This window comes from Apodemus sylvaticus, chromosome 15 (assembly GCF_947179515.1).
Source record: "Apodemus sylvaticus chromosome 15, mApoSyl1.1, whole genome shotgun sequence".
Taxonomy (NCBI): Eukaryota; Metazoa; Chordata; class Mammalia; order Rodentia; family Muridae; genus Apodemus; species Apodemus sylvaticus.
This window is the reverse complement of record NC_067486.1, coordinates 43,548,888-43,567,654: the sequence shown is the minus strand read 5'-3', so window position 1 is coordinate 43,567,654 and position 18,767 is coordinate 43,548,888. Positions and strand designations below refer to the sequence as shown.

General features: G+C 45.6%; 1 protein-coding gene across 7 annotated transcripts in view; it reads left to right on the top strand.

The window, feature by feature from the left end:
• The first annotated feature begins 14,298 nt into the window (after positions 1 to 14,298).
• Positions 14,299 to 18,767, top strand: part of Senp7 (SUMO specific peptidase 7) — a 119,919-nt gene continuing 115,450 nt past the window's right edge. For 6 of the 7 annotated variants that reach the window (XM_052157855.1, XM_052157854.1, XM_052157853.1 and 3 more), the window contains exon 1: positions 15,123 to 15,304. In XM_052157855.1, the coding sequence (XP_052013815.1) occupies positions 15,265 to 15,304 (40 nt within the window). In that variant the 5' untranslated portion in view covers positions 15,123 to 15,264. Of the gene's footprint in view, positions 14,368 to 14,990; positions 15,091 to 15,122; positions 15,305 to 18,767 lie in introns of those variants that run through there. The other variant, XM_052157851.1, reaches the window with a different exon arrangement.

The window sequence follows — 18,767 nt, the reverse complement described above, 5'->3', positions numbered from 1 at the left end:
ATAGACCGAATACTTGACAGGACCATCAAGGGCTCATGCCTATAATCCCAACAGTTGAGAGTTGGAGGAGAACCTTTTACAACCTGCCCAGGTTACCTACTTTTATACACAATAAACATGCAGAAAATCATCCAGGCATGAAGTAGACATGAAGAAGCCGTATTTCTTTCTCCTGTGATAGCCCAGGATGCCAACTAATACTTTCTGTCATAACTGGTGCCAAATGGCCAGGTCAGATTAATACCTGACAACTTTACTCTTTAAAAAAGTCATCTCTGTGTATATGTGATTCATGTAGGTATGTGAGGGTGGCACACACATGGAAATCAGGATAACCTCAGGTGTTCTCCTTTTCTGCCTCATTGTTTGAGGTAGGGTTTCTTTGTTGCTTGCTGCTATACATACTGATGGCCTGTGGGCCCCTGGAGATTCACTTGTGGTCACCGTCCATTTCCCAGCAGGAGCAGCACAATTATACATGTGCCCACTAATGGGCTCTAACCACTGAGCAGTCTCACCAGCTCAGCCTCACTGCTTTTTTCCCCTGTCGACAAGCTGAGATCATCCAGAAAAGGTCAAATATATACTCCTGCCCAATCCCTTAGGATGTTCCATGTCTAGTACGTTCACCCAGAAGACAGGCCGAAAACCTCTATCCACACTGGAACGTGTTTCTGCTCTTCTGCCTTTGGATTTCTCCCCAAACAGTGATACTCCTTGATATAGAATGCTCAGAATAAATGGGGTTTGGGCTTTTTTTTTCCTTTTGTTGCTGTTGTTCCCCAGCAGACATTTAGTTAGTATCTTAGTTAGGGTTACTGTTGTTACTGTAGTGCCAGTCTCAAAAGATGAATCATGGTATGCACTCACTAATAAGTGGATATTAACCTAGAAAACTGGAATACCCAAAACATAATCCACACATCAAATGAGGTACAAGAAGAAAGGAAGAGTGGCCTCTTGTTCTGGAAAGACTCAATGAAGCAGTATTCAGCAAAACCAGAACAGGGAAGTGGGAAGGGGTGGGTGGGAGGACAGGGGGAGAGAAGGGGGCTTACAGGACTTTCGGGGAGTGGGGGGCTAGAAAAGGGGAAATCATTTGAAATGTAAATAAAAAATATATCGAATAAAAAAAAAGAACAGAACTAAAAAAAAAAATTAGTGCTGGCTTATAGTTTCAGAGATTTAGTCCATTATTGTCATTTAGGAAGCATGGTCGTCTTCAGACAGATGTGTTGCTGGAGAAGGAGCCAGGAGTTCTACACCTTGGTCTGCAGGCAGCAGCAGGAGACTGTGCCAACTGATTCAGAGCACGAGCATTTAAGACTTCAAAGCCTGCCTCCACAGCAACAGACTTCTGCCGAGGCCACACCTCCTGACAGTGCTACTCCCTGTGGCCTAGCATTCAAATTGTAGGTACAGTCCATCCAAGTGGGGAAGGCAAAGTGACAGGAGAATGAATTGACTGGTCATGTTGCCTCAGTAGCAAAGCAAAGGGATGAATTCCAGCACTCAGTTCGCTGTCTCCTTCTATTCAGTCAGCCCCAGCCTGGAGATGTGTTACCCACATTCCGGTAAGGCTGCCCCTCTTCAGTTAAGCCCTTCTGAAAGCACTTTCATAGATGCATTCAGAAGTGTGTTTCCATGGTAATTCTAAATCCATTCAAATTGACAGATTAATCATCACAGCTGGTTTGCACAAAAAAAATGCAGTGCTCTTTCAAGTCTCACTCTTTTGTTTATTCAGGTGCTGTGCTGTAAAACACACCTTTTTCTGTGTTAAAAATAAAAAGGATACAGGACACATAAAGAAAAGGACCTTGTTAACCAGTGAGTTATTTTATCTACAGAACACATGAAGAAAATATTTCCTGGTAACAAACACTATACAGTATCCATTTATTCTCTTGCAGATTACTTTCTTTTTTTTCTTTTTTCTTTTTCTTCTCTTTCTTTCTTTCTTTCTTTCTTTCTTTCTTTCTTTCTTTCTTTCTTTCTTTCTTTTTTTTTGGTATGTGTGAATCCAGTTGATGAAGAGACAATTATGAAAGAACGAACGTCAGTGGCTGGAAAACGGAAACAGCACAGATAGAGGAGGTGGGCAGAGTGGGAGGAGCAAGGAAGAAATTATCTTACAGAATAAAGAGGGAGACACTTTTTAGAAGGCAGTGTCTCAGTAGTTCAACTGGCTGGTCTAAAACTTGCTATTCTCCTGCCTCTGCTTTTCCATGTAGCAAAGATGATGGTCCCATAGCATAGGCCTGGTTTAGACAATTCTTTTTTCTTGTGTGTGTGTGTGTGTGTGTGTGTGTGTGTACATGTGTGTTGGTTTATGTTGGAGAGTCCTGCTATTGAGGTCCGAGTCCACCACGTCCTGACAGCTCTTCAAGCTCGGCCCCAAATTCAAAATGGAGGACTCCCTTTCTCAGCCGGGCTTCCCTTTCTCTGCCTGCCCTTACTCAGAGAGTGTCTCTGAGCTTCTCTGAAGGATGACCCTGTGCATGACTCAGCACAAGTCTAGCAGTGGCCTCCAGCCTGTATTATAATTAGGTGCTGTGTTATGACCAATCAGCTCTTTCACTCTAAGAGCCTACCGACCCTACCCCTGAAACAAGAAAGCAGAGCTGTCTCACTACAGCTGTCTTTCCACAAGTCCTTTTGTCTGGAGCCTTCGAAACACTGCTTGACATTTCTGCATCCACGGGATGTATGCATGTGTGTGGGGTTGCAGGTCCTGTGTTAATGCTCACAGAGGGTAGAAGACAGCATTGGGTATCCCCCTATATATCATTCTATCCCCACCCCCATAATTTATTTGAGGCAGAATCTGTCTCTCCTTGAACCTGGAGCTCATATTTTTACCTAGGCTGCATTAAACAATCTCACTTGATCCTCTTGTTTCTGAGTATCCTTCCACAAAGGGGTAAAGTTGAAGGTGTGTGCGAGACCATGCCCAGTTTGCTTTGTGGGTTCTGGGATCTGAACTTAGGTCTTTTTTGGTTGCCTAGCGAGAACCCTTAACCACTGAGCCATCTCTCCAGCTGCCTGACAATCCTTCATGAGTTCTTTGTACAGTACATTTCACTTGGCTAGCATACTCTACTTTGTAAACTTTATTCTGTTTACTTGACAAGTTGTCAAGTAAACAGAATTACTTGATCTGGCTTACTTGATCTGGCTACTTTATTTTAAACATTCATTTCAGATTTACACAGATCTCTCATCTTGATATACTCTAGCGTTCCCTTACTACAGTGCCGTGGTGGCCCAGTGAAGTCTGTAAAAATGATTATTTTACAGACAGAGGTGAAAAAGAAAATTATTTCTGGGAATAATGGAACTCTCTGTAAATTTAGAAGCTGAAAATCTCACCTGGCAATTTACTGTACTCTCTTACTTTCTGGCTATTTAAGATGAGCCTGAAGTTCTCAAGTAGCAGTTTGCTGTAACCCCACAGTTTGCCCTGACTTCCTCCTATCGCAATGCTTTGCCGGGCGGTGGTGGCGGCATATGCCTGTAATCCCAGCACTCTGGGAGGCAGAGGCAGGTGGATTTCTGAGTTCGAGGCCAGCCTGGTCTACAGAGTGAGCTCCAGGACAGCCAGGGTTATACAAAGAAACCCTGTCTCGAAAAAACCAAATCCAAAAAAAACAAAAAAAACAAAAAAACAACCCCCCCCCCCCCAAAGAAAGAATTGCAGTGCTTTGCCTCATAGTTGTTTACATAATTACAACCTTCCAACCACATGCAGGTTTTTATGGCTGTGCATATGTGTATGAGGATGGCTCTGTAACTCTGGTACTGAAAGCATTGATTAAGTCAGTTTTGTTTTACAAGGTAGAAGGCTAAATGTTAGATAAAGATTTCTGGGTTGTTAAGACCCAGGTGGTATAAGAAACTTCAAACTCTTTGAAGGTTTACTGTAAACTATGAGTGACTCTGTATTCTAATCAGGAAGTTTGATGGCATCTGTAAATTGATCTTCTGTATCTGTTACCTGAGAAACTTTGTACCTGATTTATTTTGCATTTCCTTGTACCAAATGGCTATGATAATTGTGCCTGCCTCATTGGCTACATCTTTTGAAATGGTAATACCAACTCTTCGTGTATAAAAATCCTTGCTTTAGAGCTCCAAAATACATTCAGATTCAAACCGCCTCTGTGTGTGTGTGGTTTGTTCTGTCTGTCATCTCAGCCGGACCTGTGCCTTCCTGGACCAGAGGACCCTGGTTATCCCGCAGCAGACCCATGGTCTGTAAGACTACAGCAAGTGGCAACTGCACTCATTTGTCTGTGCTGTCCTTTTGACACTGTATCAGCTAATAAGTCTGTAGGTTCTATCATTTGAAACCGCTAATTGTCTCTACTCCTACTTTGGCCCAAGTCATCAACTCTCCATATATACAATGTTCTCGAGTCCAGTATAAGCATATTCTCCCTTCCTTTCTGTTTTTTAAGGGATCCCCCTAGAACTTTTAAATGGTCATATCATAACCCTACTCAAAATTCTCAATGCCAATGTTTCTTGGCTGTTTCTGGTATGATATGTAAAAATGGTTGCCAATTGTGGTTTTATTTAATAAGTAAAAATTGATGAAGAAACTGAAAATCACCTGAACATAGTGGTGAATGTATGTAACTCCAGCACTCAGGAGACAGAAGCAAATGGATTACTGCAAGGTTGAGGCCATCATGGTCTACATATCAAATTCCGGGCTGTAGCAGGCTACACAGTAAGACTTCCCCAAACCAACCATACAACCCACCAAACAAACTGAAAATCCTTTCTTCTTAGACAGACTAAAAGTGAGACAATCATTGTTTAAGACTGAAAGCTTAGCCTAGGAGGTTAATTTAAAACAAACAAACAAACAACCAACAAAAAAAAAAACAGGGCTGGAGAGATGGCTCAACGGTTAAGAGCACTGACTGCTCTTCCAAAGGACCTGAGTTCAAATCCCAGCAATCACATGGTGGCTTACAACCATCGTAACAAGATTTGACGCCCTCTTCTGGAGTGTCTGAAGACAGCTACAGTGTACTTACATATAATAAATAAATAAATCTTTAAAAAAAACAGTTTAAGACAGGCATGTTGGTTCAGTGCAGTCCAGCACATAGGAGAAAGAAGGGGGTGGGGGCAACCTCAGCTTTCAGGATATCCTAAGCTACATACAGAGCAAGACCTTACCTTACAAAACCACAGTGTACTTACTGGAGTAGAAACTCAGAACTGATACTGCGGTAGAGCCAGTGGCTGGGAAAAAAAACTTGCATAGCAACCGATAAACACCTGGGTGGTCAGAGTGGGCAGGCTGAGACTCCGGAGAGCCATCACCTCCTGCTCCTGGAGTGCACTAGCTTCTCCAGTACTTTTCTTTCTTTCTTTCTTTCTTTCTTTCTTTCTTTCTTTCTTTCTTTCTTTCTTTCTTTCTTTCTTTCTTTCTTTCTTTCTTTCTTTCTTTCTTTCTTTCTTTCTTTCTTTCTTTCTTTCTTTCTTTCTTTCTTTCTTTCTTTCTTTCTTTCTTTCTTTCTTTCTTTCTTTCTTTCTTTCTTTCTTTCTTTCTTTCTTTCTTTCTTTCTTTCTTTCTTTCTTTCTTTCTTTCTTTCTTTCTTTCTTCTCTGTGTAGCCCTGGCTGTCCTGGAACTCACTCAGTAGACCAGGCTGGCCTCGAACTCAGAAATCCACCTGCCTCTGCCTCCCAAGTGCTGGGATTAAAGGTGTGTGCCACCATGCCCGGTACTCTCGGCTACTTTCAATGTTTCTGTCAGGGTGTGGAGTAAAGGAAGTATTGTAAACCTTCCACATTTTGGTTTTCTTAGCAAGACCTGCCTTCCAAAGAAACTATTTAGTCTGAGTCTGACCTGTTGGGATTTTATCAGAACTTGGCGTGGGAGAAGGCAAATACCCAACTCCAGCCTCCTCAAGCTAACCAGTCTACAGAAGGCTCAGAGGCTCCAGGCCTAGGCTCCTTCAAGGTCTCAGTGGCCTCCCTTTGTACTCAGAATCCATCCTTATCATAAGCACTAAGTTCTAACCCAAGCCTAGCAGGTCCATGGCCCACTCTCCTGTCTCTCATTCACTCAGGCACCCAGGACCTGGTGCTAGGCCCTCTGCTAGGCGCCATGTCTATCATGCTTGCCTCTCTCTAGCAACTTCTGGCCTCTTTGCTGTCAGCCTGTGTAGCAAGATTCGAATTAAAATCATTTCTCCTCATTGCCCCCCCAAGGACTAGAACAGGCTCACCTCAGATTCACAGAGCTTCATTTCCTTCAAGTTTCCGTCTATTGTGGCTTGATCAGAGTGAGTTTCTTTGAGCATTCTACAGGAGTGGGCAGCCCTTTGTGCCTCTCTTCTTTCCTTTCTTATTTATTTATTTATTTATTTATTTATTGGATTTGGGTTTTTTCAAGACAGGGTTTCTCTGTATAGCCCTAGCTGTTCTGGAACTCACTCTATAGACCAGGCTGGCCTTGAACTCAGAAATCCACCTGCCTCTGCCTCCCAAGTGCTAGGATTACAGGCGTATGCCACCACCGCCCAGCTCTATTTATTTATTTTTATTTTGGTGAGTTGATACAGGATCTCTCTACGGAGCCCTAGTAGTTTTGGAGCTTATTATATAGCCAAGGCTGGCCTCGAACTCAGAGATTGCCTGCCTCCTCTCCCAAGTGCTGGGATTAAAGGCATGTGCCACCAACCCAGCCCCCCCTTCTTGTTTTAGTACTAATTACCAGTAGACACAGACATGTCATGTCTTATACACTTTTTTCCATTAGAATTTCCAATGGAACAGGGATAAGAATTTTGTTTCGTTTGCTGATGTTCTCTCTGTTTCTTGAATTAGTGGCTGCTGTATCATAGGTATCTAAATCAAGTATTGCTAGAATTTTATAATCTTTTGCAAAGGTGTAGTAAAGTGTAGAATACCTTTTAGTTTTTTGTTTTTTGTTTTTTGTTTTTCGAGACAGGGTTTCTCTGTGTAACTCTGGCTGTCCTGGAACTCACTCTGTAGACCAGGCTGGCCTCGTACTCAGAAATCCGCCTGCCTCTGCCTCTGCCTCTGCCTCCGGAGTGCTGGGATTACAGGCATGCGCCACCACTGCGCCTTTTTCTTCTTTTTTAACTAAAAAATTGATTTTCATTTACATCCATTTGTGCATATGTGTATGCCTCTTTCTGTTTCTGTTTCTGAATCTCTGTGTGTGTGTTAAACTGCAGAGCCATCTCTGTAGACCCAGGCATTTTTTTGTGAATTTTAGTATGCTGGTTTTGGTGGGCGTGGGGCGGGGCACATGCATGCTACACAGTGTGAGTGCAGAAGTCAAGGACGATTACCCATGGGAGTTGGTTCTCAGTTCTTACCATCTGGGTCCCAGGAATTGAACTCAGGGCATCAGCTGGCAACAGGTACCCTTTCCTGGTTAGCCCTTGTAGGCCCAAGCCTTCTTTATATTCAGACCAAGTTCAGGGAATGATGTCTCTCACACACATTAAGGATGGGTTCTTCCTACATCAATTAACCTAATCAAGCTAATTCCTTAAAGGCATGTCCAGACATTTGTCTCTGTTATGTGACACTATGTCTGCGGAGACATGAACATGCATACTTTCACACCAGATAGGGAACACACAACAGACAAAAGTTCAGATACCACCAAAGTCCAACTTGGTGAATGAATTTTGTTGGTGTTACGTAAAGGAACATTGGTGAGAAGAGATGACTCAAAGACAGCTGTAGCTATGTCGCCACAGCCCAGCTGAGACAGCTCAGGAGAACTGGAGACCTGGAACTCACTGCACAGCTTAGCTCAACAGCTTAGGATGTCATTTCTAGAGGGCTTGGTTGGTCTCACCAACCAGAGTGTCTCTCAGCAGTCCTTGCTGCTTATATATGCTTGAAAATATATTTATCTCATACTCACCCGCGGCACGCACTCACGCACGCGCGCGATTAAAACATCAACCAACCCAAACCAGGACAGATTACTAGGAATCTATATTGAAAGATATCTAATTGCGCCACCTAGTGGAAGCACAAGTAACATACACCAAAATAGTTGCTTGAGAGTGGGGCTTAAGGCATTCTTTGGGGGAAGTGTTTGTTTGTTTAACATAGGTTCTTATAAACCTGGTCTGGCCTCAAACTTGCTGTGCGGATGAGTATAACCTTGTCCTTCTCATCTTCCTAGTCCCACTTTCCAAGTGATGGATTTACAGACACGTGCACAATTACTGGCCAGGGTCTGGACCTGGTGAGTCTAGGTTCGTGGCCCCCTTATTCACAGGACTGAAATGGGGCTTAGACAGTTTTCAAGATAGCAGAAATACCTAAACACAGATCAGGATGTGTTGCAAGAGAGTAGTGGACCACATGAAGGAAAATACTTAAGGGTCTAGATTAAAAATATATCTTTTACATTGTTTGGTGTGTGTGTGTGTGTGTGTGTGTGTGTGTGTGTGTGTATGGTGTGATATGCATATCTTCAACCGTATATAATCAGTAAGGACACACACACACACACACAGTGAAAATCAGAGAAAAGCTTTCAGAAGTCAGTTCCCTCTTGTACTGTTTGGGCTCTGGGGATAGAGCTCCTTTTTGTCAGGCTTGGTGGCTTCTTTTAACAGGGTTTAAGTGTGGGACCTTTCTGAGTTTGGTCTCATCCATAAGATACTTTTTTAAAGGGGCCAGCAAAATGGCTCAGAAGTAAAAGCACTTGCTGCTACTCTGACAACTTGTGTTTGATCTCTGGGACCCCATGGTGGTGGAGGGTATTGATCCCCTCCGTTCTTCTCTGATCTCTGTATTCGCACTGTGGCACCTGTGCGTTCTCCGCCCCCCCCCCCAATGTAATACAAAATTCATTTGAAAAAGGTAAAAGCACCCCCCCCCGGAAGTTTAAGAACGCTTTTATTAGAGGTTGAGAGAAGAAGAACAGGGCGGGTAAACAGAGGACCCCAGCATCTCCCGGGAGTTAGGGAGTCAGAGCAAGGCACGTGACCTAGAGTCAGGGCTAGAGAACAGCCTCAGAGGAAGGGAGGGCGGGCAGCCGGAAGTCTTCACAGAAACTGAGGAAGTCAGAATGCTGAGGACAGCAAGCTCGGACTTTTGGATGGTATTTGTAAAAACAGATAGACGGAAAAGGAAAATTATGCTTTATGACTTAGATCTCAGAAAAGTAGGAGTGCGTAGCTCTGAAGATCTGCAAACAACCGCATTGAAGGAGGAGCCCCTTTAGGGTTAGGGCATTGGCTCGCTCGCTAAGGGACTACTTACTCCTCCCACAGCCTTGAATCCGCTCTTCTGAGGGGTTGTCTCCTGCCCAGATGATTGAGACAGATCCTGTGGTGTTAGTTAGTGGTGATTGATTCGTCTTATTTATGTGGACTGTGTCAGCCTATGTGAGTTTACGTCCACCACGTGGATTCAGGAGCCCAAAGAGGTCTGAAGAAGAGGTCAGGTCTCCTGGCAACAGGGTTGCGCATGGTAACGAGCTGTCCTATGGGAGTTTGGAACCAAACAGAGATCTTCCAGGGCAGGAATACTTTTAAGCAGTGACCTCTCTCTCCAGTTCCTGCATTCTTATTTGACGGCTCTTATTGTTTTCAGATAGCACTCTCAATTCAAATGGTCAAGAGCATTCAAATAAGAAGTCAAATAAAATCAGATGTGAAAGATTGGTCTTCAAACATCACAGTTAAAGATGTCAGCTTCGTCTATGATCTTTCTGATATAAAACCACATCCACGCCTCAGTGGGCTCCACTCAGCACGGCTTCCCTTTTTTTTGGATTTTGTTTTCTCGATTCAGGGTTTCTCTGTATAGCCCTGGCTGTCCTGGAACTCACTCTGTAGACCAGGCTGGCCTCGAACTCAGAAATCCGCCTGCCTCTGCCTCCCAGAGTGCTGGGATTACAGACGTGTGCCACCACCGCCCGGCTTCAGCACGGCTTCCTTAACCATAAATTGCATGAAGCTATCAGTTTTAGCACTTTGGATCTGTTTTTTCATGCTCTAAATAGCTGTAAGGAGCTTAGTAGAGGTTGGGGCAACCAGCTCAACCTCAGTGCAATGCCAAAATGCAGCCAGCTGAGCTTTCTAGTGAATGGCCACAACTTTCACCAGCAGCTGGGCCTTCTCCTCAGGGTTACGGATAACCGGGGCCATGGTCTAAGGTGGAAGGGGGTCTAAATCTTAAGAGTGGAAACAATGGTAAGTGATGTTTTACTCTTTAGGACAGAGCAGCATGCCATGTCTTAGGTCAGCCAGGTGGCTCAGCGAGTCAAGGCACTGATTACCAAACCTGGTGGCACAAGCTTAAATGCCAACACCTCCATATTGGAATGAAATAAATGATGCCTAGACACCTTGCATGCCCACGGAGAAATACACTTTGCCATAGTTCAGTCGAGAAGGTTACAGATTACCACACATAGAGGCCAAAGAAGAACCCATTTGTTAAGCTCCCGGCTGAGAGTAGGCTGTTGCCACAGAGAACTCTTGGTACCAGAGCTGCAGAGATGGAGTGTTTACAAAGGCAAAACCCACAGTGGCTTCCTGTAGGGTATAGGTCAGGGGAGTCTTGTAACGTGCTTTTGGCAGGACACAGTGGTTGTTTTGGTTATACGTTCAGCAGTTATCTAGGTTACATATCTGAGCTATTGTCAGGGTCATGGAAACCTTCAGTGTGCTACCAATGTGGATACAGTTATGGGGATTTGGGGAGCTGAGGTGGAGGTGTGCCTGGGCAGACAGAAAATGGAGTCAGAGTAAGATCAGGACGCAAAGGCATTACCTCCATCACTCCGATGAACAACCGAAATAAAAACATAAATTTTTTTTAAAATATTTTTTTAAAAATAGAATGTCATGCCGGGCGGTGGTGGCGCACGCCTGTAATCCCAGCACTCTGGGAGGCAGAGGCAGGTGGATTTCTGAGTTCGAGGCCAGCCTGGTCTACAGAGTGAGTTCCAGGACAGCCAGGGCTACACAGAGAAACCCTGTCTTGAAAAAACCAAAATCCAACAAAAACCAAAAACAAAAATAACAAAAAAAATTAGAATGTCACGTATCTTCCCAGGGCTACAGAGTTGGAAGTCAAACTCCATTCTTTTAAGGTGGAGGCATCAATAAAGCAACCTTTGCTTACTCACGCGACATTCAAATCATGAGGAACAACTGCGATGCTTTGCTCCAGTGGTTACCAGAGAGAGGGAAGGTGAGGACAAAGACAGATATGATGAAGGGATCCGTCGTCAGTGGCCTCCAAACCTGCAAATGTCTCCCAAAGTCAAACTTCAAATTCTGAAATGAGTCCTCCATGACCCAAATAATCTGTTAAGATTTCGAAGTTGGAGCTCTAGTATTATCCAATCATAAAACCAACCTATCTTCTTTTTTTTTTTTTTTTTTGGATTTGGTATTTCGAGACAGGGTTTCTCTGTATAGCCCTGGCTGTCCTGGAATTCACTCTGTAGACCAGGCTGACCTTGAACTCAGAAATCTGCCTGCCTCTGCCTCCCAGAGTGCTGGGATTACAGGCGTGCGCCACCACTGCCTGACTCCAACCTATCTTCTAATAAATTACATGACATGAATGGACTTTGATAACATTATGTCAAATGATATAAACCAGTCCAGGAAGGCTCGGCTCTAGAACAGACACATTTGTAGAGATAGAGAGTAGACAGAAGTTGGCTTGGGCTGTGGCAGGCACATCAAAGCTGCCAGAAAGCATCTGTCCTTCCCGGGGCCACAGGGTAACTGGCACCAGGAGGGAAGCCTGGCATCTCTGTCTGTAATTTGGATCTATCTCTTGTATGTTGGGACTCTTGATTATCCCTGAATCTAGACGTGTTTATGAACCAAGAATTGTCTAGGTAGACGTTGTTTCCCTTTAGTGCCTATGACATGAAGACAAACAACTGTCTTCCATCTGCAGTCACCTTAAACTCTGAGAACAGAAAGTCCAATTGGCAAGAAATCTCACCCACAAACTGAGAGCAATTATTTATGCTAGAGAGGTTATATTCTAGAACAGGTCATCTTGTAGGAACCAGATTGCTCCTCCCAGGCAAAGACAGTGTAAAGCTATGGTGACTTCGAGCTCAGAGAAAGGTGGCAGGACCACACCTTGGCCAGGAGAATGGCTTCACTTCGCACGCTCTTGCTCCTGCCCCAGTTCTTCCTCTCCTTTAGTGTAAAGTTCACAGTAGTATGCCCAGACAAAAAGCCTCCAGGTCCTTCCAGCATTCCTCAGCCCTACTTGTTGGCCGCTGGATAACCCCACCCCCATCCCTGAACAGCAGGGGACTGGGCTGCTTTTCCCCAGAGGTTCATTCCCACATAGTCTAGACATTTTAACTACCTGCCCCCTTTTGTACTTTGACCTCTGGCTGTAGTACCTGGTTCCCCTCTCTTCCCTGTCTCTTCTTCTCTTCCCACACTGCTCAGGGTCATAACTGTTAGTGACAGGCAGTTCTTCTGGCCAGAGACCTAGAGTGCTGCAGATAAAAGGGCCACCAGCCATCCTAGAGCTCTCTCTGCATAAATACAAATGCTCATTATTAGGCAATTTTTGTTTTAAATCTTCCAGCCAGGCCTGGTGCCACGCATCTTTAATCCCAGCAGTCCAGATGAGTTCTAAGCCATCCAGGGCTGCACAGGGAGACTTGTTTCAAATGTTAGAAATGGGTTTGGGTGAGCAAGAGGACAGAACAAGACAGCAAGAGGGAGGAGGTGGTAAGCAGCCCCTTTTACAGTCAGTCAGGCATACCGGTTGTTGCCAGGTAACCGTGGGGTGGAGCCTAGACAAAAACGCTGCAGTCCTAGCTGCCAGTCTCCTCCTGTTTGCCTTTGGAACAAGATGTAGACTAACTCTCAGCTCTTCCTGTACCATGTCTGCCTGGATGCTGCCATGTTCTGAATGGACTGAACCTCTGAACCTGTAAGCCAGCCCCAATTAAATGTCCTTTTAAAGAATTGTCTTGGCCTGGCAGTGGTGGCGCAGGCCTTTAATCCCAGCACTCTGGGAGGCAGAGGCAGGCGGATTGGATTTCTGAGTTGGAGGCCAGCCTGGTCTACAGAGTGAGTTCCAGGACAGCCAGGGCTATACAGAGAAACCGTGGCTCCAAAAAAACCAAACCCCCAAAAAACAACAAAAAAAGGGGGGGTTAGGGTAGTAGAGACAGAGACCTCCATTCTAACTGAAATGTCTGGACAAGGCAAACTTGACTTCATGAAGACGATGTGCTCAGAAGAGCAAACACATTGAGGAAGGAATTAGATTTATATTGTAATTCAGGTGGTGCTCTGTGTCTTTCCCATTGGTGGTGGGGGGCGCGGTCTGAGCATATCTTAGGGTTTTACTGCTGTGAACAGACACCATGACCAAGGCAATTCTTATTTATTTATTTATTTATTTAATTTTATGGTTTTCAGAGACAGGGTTTCTCTGTGTAGCCCTGGCTGTCCTGGAACACGCTCTGTAGACCAGGCTGGCCTCGAACTCAGAAATCCGCCTGCCTCTGCCTCCCAAGAGCTGGGATTAGAGGCCTGCGCCACCACTGCCAGGCCAAGACAATTCTTTAAAAGGACATTTAATTGGGGCTGGCTTACAGGTTCAGAGGTTCAGTCCATTCAGAACATGGCAATATCCAGGCAGACATGGTACAGGAAGAGCTGAGAGTTAGTCTACATCTAGTTCCAAAGGCAAACAGGAGGAGACTGGCAGCTAGGACTGCAGCGTTTTGTCTAGGCTCCACCCCACGGTTACCTGGCAACAACCGGTATGCCTGACTGACTGTAAAAGGGGCTGCTTACCACCTCCTCCCTCTTGCTGTCTTGTTCTGTCCTCTTGCTCCTTCCGCCTCTCTCCCTTCCCCTCCCCCATCGCTCTCCTCGTGCTCATGGCCAGCCTCTTTTCCCCTCCCCCCTACCCCTCCTCGCCCCCTTCTCTGCCTTTCTCTGCCTCTACTACCCTCTCAACCCTCCTCCCGATGCCCTGAATAAATCCTTCAGTGGGAAGGGATGCCTCAGCAAGGGCCGGTGGAGGCGCCCCCTCCCCCCACACTTGACTACACACCCACCAAACATATTCCCTCTCTCCCTTATCTTTTTATAAAACACAACAAGGACCAGGGTATTAAAGCCCACACTCATAGTGAAACACTTACTCCAAAAGGCCACACCTCCTAATAGTGGGCCAAGCATAATCAAACCGCATAGTCTTAATGCTAGTGGCTATTCTGAAAAGAATTAGCACACAGGAAATGGAAAGGGGAAACTGGGTCTTGGAACACATCACATTCCTGGCACCAACTGGGTAGGAAGGTTAAAACATCTGTCGAAACTTCATACAAGGTGGGGGAGAAAAAACCCGTGAATTTCTTGCTCTTGGGTGAGAGGGGCACAGGAAGAACAGTGGGAGAGAATAGTGGAGGTCGTGAGGCAGGAACAGATGGCAGGTGCTGGGCAAATCCTTGGCCCTCTGTGGAGCTCTGGGACAGCCTGGGGCTCAGCATAGTGCGGGAAGGTGAGAGACCAGGAGGCCAGGGCTAGGGCATTTTGTGGATAGGGACTGTGGGGCTTTGGTATGCAGCCACTGGTATGTCACCGAAGGGCCACATGTCACATCTGCCGCGCAAGGGCAATGAGTGCTGGCGTTTATCTACCAGAAATCTAACTGCTGGGCCAAGACTGTTATTTTGGATATTAGGGACGTCCTTAGGCCTAACGGTACTAAACACACGCTTTGTAGGTTTTGATAGAGAAGACTCCTATTTGATGATTTCTTACACCAAGCAACAAGAACAACTATATTTTGCTGGTCTTGTTTCTAAGTTTTGAGTAGGCTTCTTGAAGACAAGTAGCTAGAAATACTTTCCTATCCTTTGGGGGTAATTTCGTTAAAACGGCAAAGAAAGCGGAGGTACTCGGTATTTTTAATCTTTGTCAACTCAAACCAAGTTTAACTTCTTCCTTAGCGACACTTTTGGTGAAAATTCCCCTCCGCCTAACGGAACAACAGGCGACAGCTCGCTCCGCAGGCGAAACGAGGCCCAGGAAGCTCAACCTCCGGCAGAGGTGGGAGGGGCAGGGGACTTCCGGTCGGGGAGGGGGGGCGAGGTGGCTGCTAGTGCGCACGCGCGAATCCCACTTCTGGCTTTCTCTCTTCCCCTCCCCCTCCCTTCCCCAGCCCGAGGGGTCCTGAGGTGACAGCGCCTCGGAGTGGGACTGGAGGAGCCGGCGGAGGAGAAGATGGACAGGGCCAGGCCTGGGCGTCGGCGAGCTTCTTCAGGTGAGGAGAGCCTGCGCGACGACCGAGCGGACCGTGCTACCTGCGCGGCAGGCGGCTGCCTGCTCCGAGGCGCGGTGGGGAGGGGGAGAGGGAGGGAGGGAGGGAGGGAGGGAGGGAGCGGCGGGGGCGCGCAGAATGGAGAGCTCGGGGGCCGCGCCCGCAGCTGTCGGAGCTGCCCCACCGCGGGCCCCTTCTGCACCCCTTTGGTATGCTCCCTCCTCCCGGGACTCTCCTTGATTGTCTTCGGTCCACGGGTCTTCTCTGCTGGCCAGCCGCTGTCCTGCCACGCCTTCCTCGTAATTCCACCCGCGTTCACTTTCGCTCCCACCGTCCCCGCACAAGATGTCACTCTCCTCGGATCCTTTGACCCCGCGCCTGGCCGGCTTCCCTCCTTCCTTTGGCAGGTCGGTCGGGGAAGCTGCAAGGCAGGAAGGCGGGGCTTGTCGATCGCCCCGCAGCTCGCGAGTAAATAAATACTCCGGCTGTCCCTCTCGTCCGACAGGCTCCTTTAATAGCATTTTTCTTTTTCCAGCCTCCAGCATCTTCCAAAAGTGATTCGAAAGCCAAAGGATTTGAAACCCGGCTTTTGTTGTTGTTGTTGTTTTTTAAAATCTCAGCCCCCCCCCTTTTTTTTGAAATTAAGACTCGAAACTCAAGAATCAAGTTTTGCATAAAATTGAGATAGAGCTCCACCCCCCGTCGACAAGTTATTGTTACACATCTCCTCTGTTAAGTGCACCTCTTAAGTCCTCGAGTCGACTCCCGTGTGCTTAGAAATGCACTGCCTAGTACATAAAACAGCAGCGATGAATTCATCGAGTTTTTGTTTTGTTTTCTTTTTTCCTGTTTTTGAGAAAGGGTCTCCCTGTGTAACCCCGGATGGGGTCATCTTCCCAGTCCCCCTGATTACCTCTTCTGAATGCTGGGGTTGCAGGCCTGCCCAGCCTCTCCCTCCCTCCCCCCCTCCCCCCCCCCGCCCCTTTCCCCCCTCTTTCTGTTGTTTTGAGGCAGAGTTTCTCTGTGTGGCTCTGGCTGTCCTGGAACTAATTTGTAGACCTGGCTGGCCTCCCGACTCAGAGATATGCCCACTTTTGCCTCCCGTGTGCTGGGGTGTTAGGTAGAGGCTTGCACCACCACCGCCCCACTCAGCTCAACCCATTTTAAACTTTATCGTTTTACTGTTTATTTTGGTAGAGCTAGACTCAGCAGTTTCAGATCTATTTAGGAATGCCCAGTGGCAATGTGTCTAAAGCTCTTATTGTTGAAACTGAAGGCTTTGAGCACAGATCTCTGAGGACTTGGTTTGACAGAGTTGGAATCCCAAGATCTCTTCCTAGGCAATCAATCTTATCAATATTTTTGTCTTATTTTTTTGGAGGGATGTTTGGGTCGTCATCATGCAGCCTTGGCGCTCCGGAGTCTCCTGCCTCAGACTTTCCAGGTGCTAGGATTATAGGTGTGTTGCCACCATGCCTAGCTTATTTTTCCTGTGTATTTTAAAGATACTAGCTATTCTTTGCCTTTGAAATTATATTTATGTAAGACATAAAGTTGTTTTTGCATGCATGTATCCATTGATGAGTTTTTGTTTTAATATTCCTGCTCTCTGGGGCCGAGTAAAATTGATATACTAGAAAAATACAGTCTACGATCATCTGGGAGTTTTTGCATGCAGAACTTTAGGCGTAATCCTAATCGCAGTTTAAGATGCACAGTTTCTCCTTAATAAATATGTTTCGTCTTGGCTTGTTACATTTACATGTGTTAGTTTGTTATATCAAGATATTAGCCTTTTCTTTCCATTGAGAAAAAATCTGTCCCTTTCACCTGGTTATATTCACCAGGTGATGGATATACTAAACAGTATATCCATCAATGAATATAAAACTGCTCATGCAGAAGACAGAGGCTTGATTCCCAGCACCAATGTGGCAGCTCACAAGAGAATAAAAAGTGGCTAATCTCAAAACACACTGCTATTTATATTAGCTATACCTCTAGGAAAAATCTTTTTGAGTGAATTTTGAGACCTCAGATTCATAAAAGCCTTTGGTATTCATGTTACTAGAGAATTTTTCTTTCATGACTCTCCTTTGGAAATGGCCTTTCTACAGTGTATGTCTTATCAGAACCATTCAGAATTCCATTTTTTTTTTTTTATTTATTTTTTCGAGACAGGGTTTCTCAGTGTAGACCTGGCTGTCCTGGAACTCACTCTGTAGATCAGGCTGGCCTCGAACTCAGAAACCCACCTGCCTCTGCCTCCCAAGTGCTGGGATTGCAGGCATGCACCACCACTGCCCCGCACCATTCAGAATTCTAATGTTTCCTAGTCCCACCCCCCAGTATGCCTCTAGTTGTATAATGTAAACATTAAAGAAATTACTTAATAGTATATTAGATTTTTCATGTGTATGTTAACAGAAACATGTTGTCCTGGCTCTTGCCTTGTAGAACAGGTTGGTCTCAAACTCAGAGATCTACCTGCCTTTGCCTTCCTGATTCTTAGCCATGCGCCACCATTCCCGTCATAAAATATTTTAGTTTTGGTTTATTTATTTTATTTTATGTCTATGAGTATTTTTTCTGCATGCACACATGTGTACCATGCATGTTCCTGGTGCTTGCGGTGAACAGGAGAGGACATCAGATCCTTTGGAACTGGACTTAGAGTTGTGAGCTGCCACGTTGGTGCAGAGGAATCAAGCCTCTGTCTTCTGCATGAGCAGTGAGTGGCTTCACAACTGAGCCCTCTCTCCAGTCCCTGGGAACAGTCTGTAGCAGAGGAATATTGCCTCCTTTTAGCATGACCCAATTGTTTTCTTTTTTTTTTTTTTTTTTTTTTTTTTTTTTGAGACAGGGTTTCTCTGTGTAGCCCTGGCTGTCCTGGAACTGACTTTGTAGACCAGGCTGGTCTCGAACTCAGACATCCGCCTGCCTCTGCCTCCCAAGCACTGGGATTAAAGGCGAACGCCACCACCGCCCGGCTTTTGTTTTTTTGACTTTGTTTTAGAGTGAATCTCTTCTGTATCACCTGAGATTCATGTTCTCATCAAAACTAGCGGTCCAATACTCTGTCTTCCTATTCACATACTTACAGAGCTCAGCTCAGTCTGAGATCTAGTTTGCAAGTGTCTGAAGATGACATTGGTGGACTGCACCTTCCGCACTCTTGGCCTGACAAATTTTAATTCTTTCAAGAACCCTTTCAAGTGACTTGTTATTTTTGATTTATGGAGGAAGCTGGGATTTAAGAGTCATAAGCATCTGTTAGTAAGAGCTAGTGTTAGAAACAGGGCCAGAATTAAAAATCTGGTCTCTAAATACAGTATCTATGGCATTAATGTCTTTTACTGCCATTTTATGTTAATTATCCGTACTTGGGGGAGGGGGAAGTTCTATGGCTAAAAAATAACTAGTTTGGGTTTAAAACCAAAGAGCAAGCTACCTTCAGGGTTTCTAA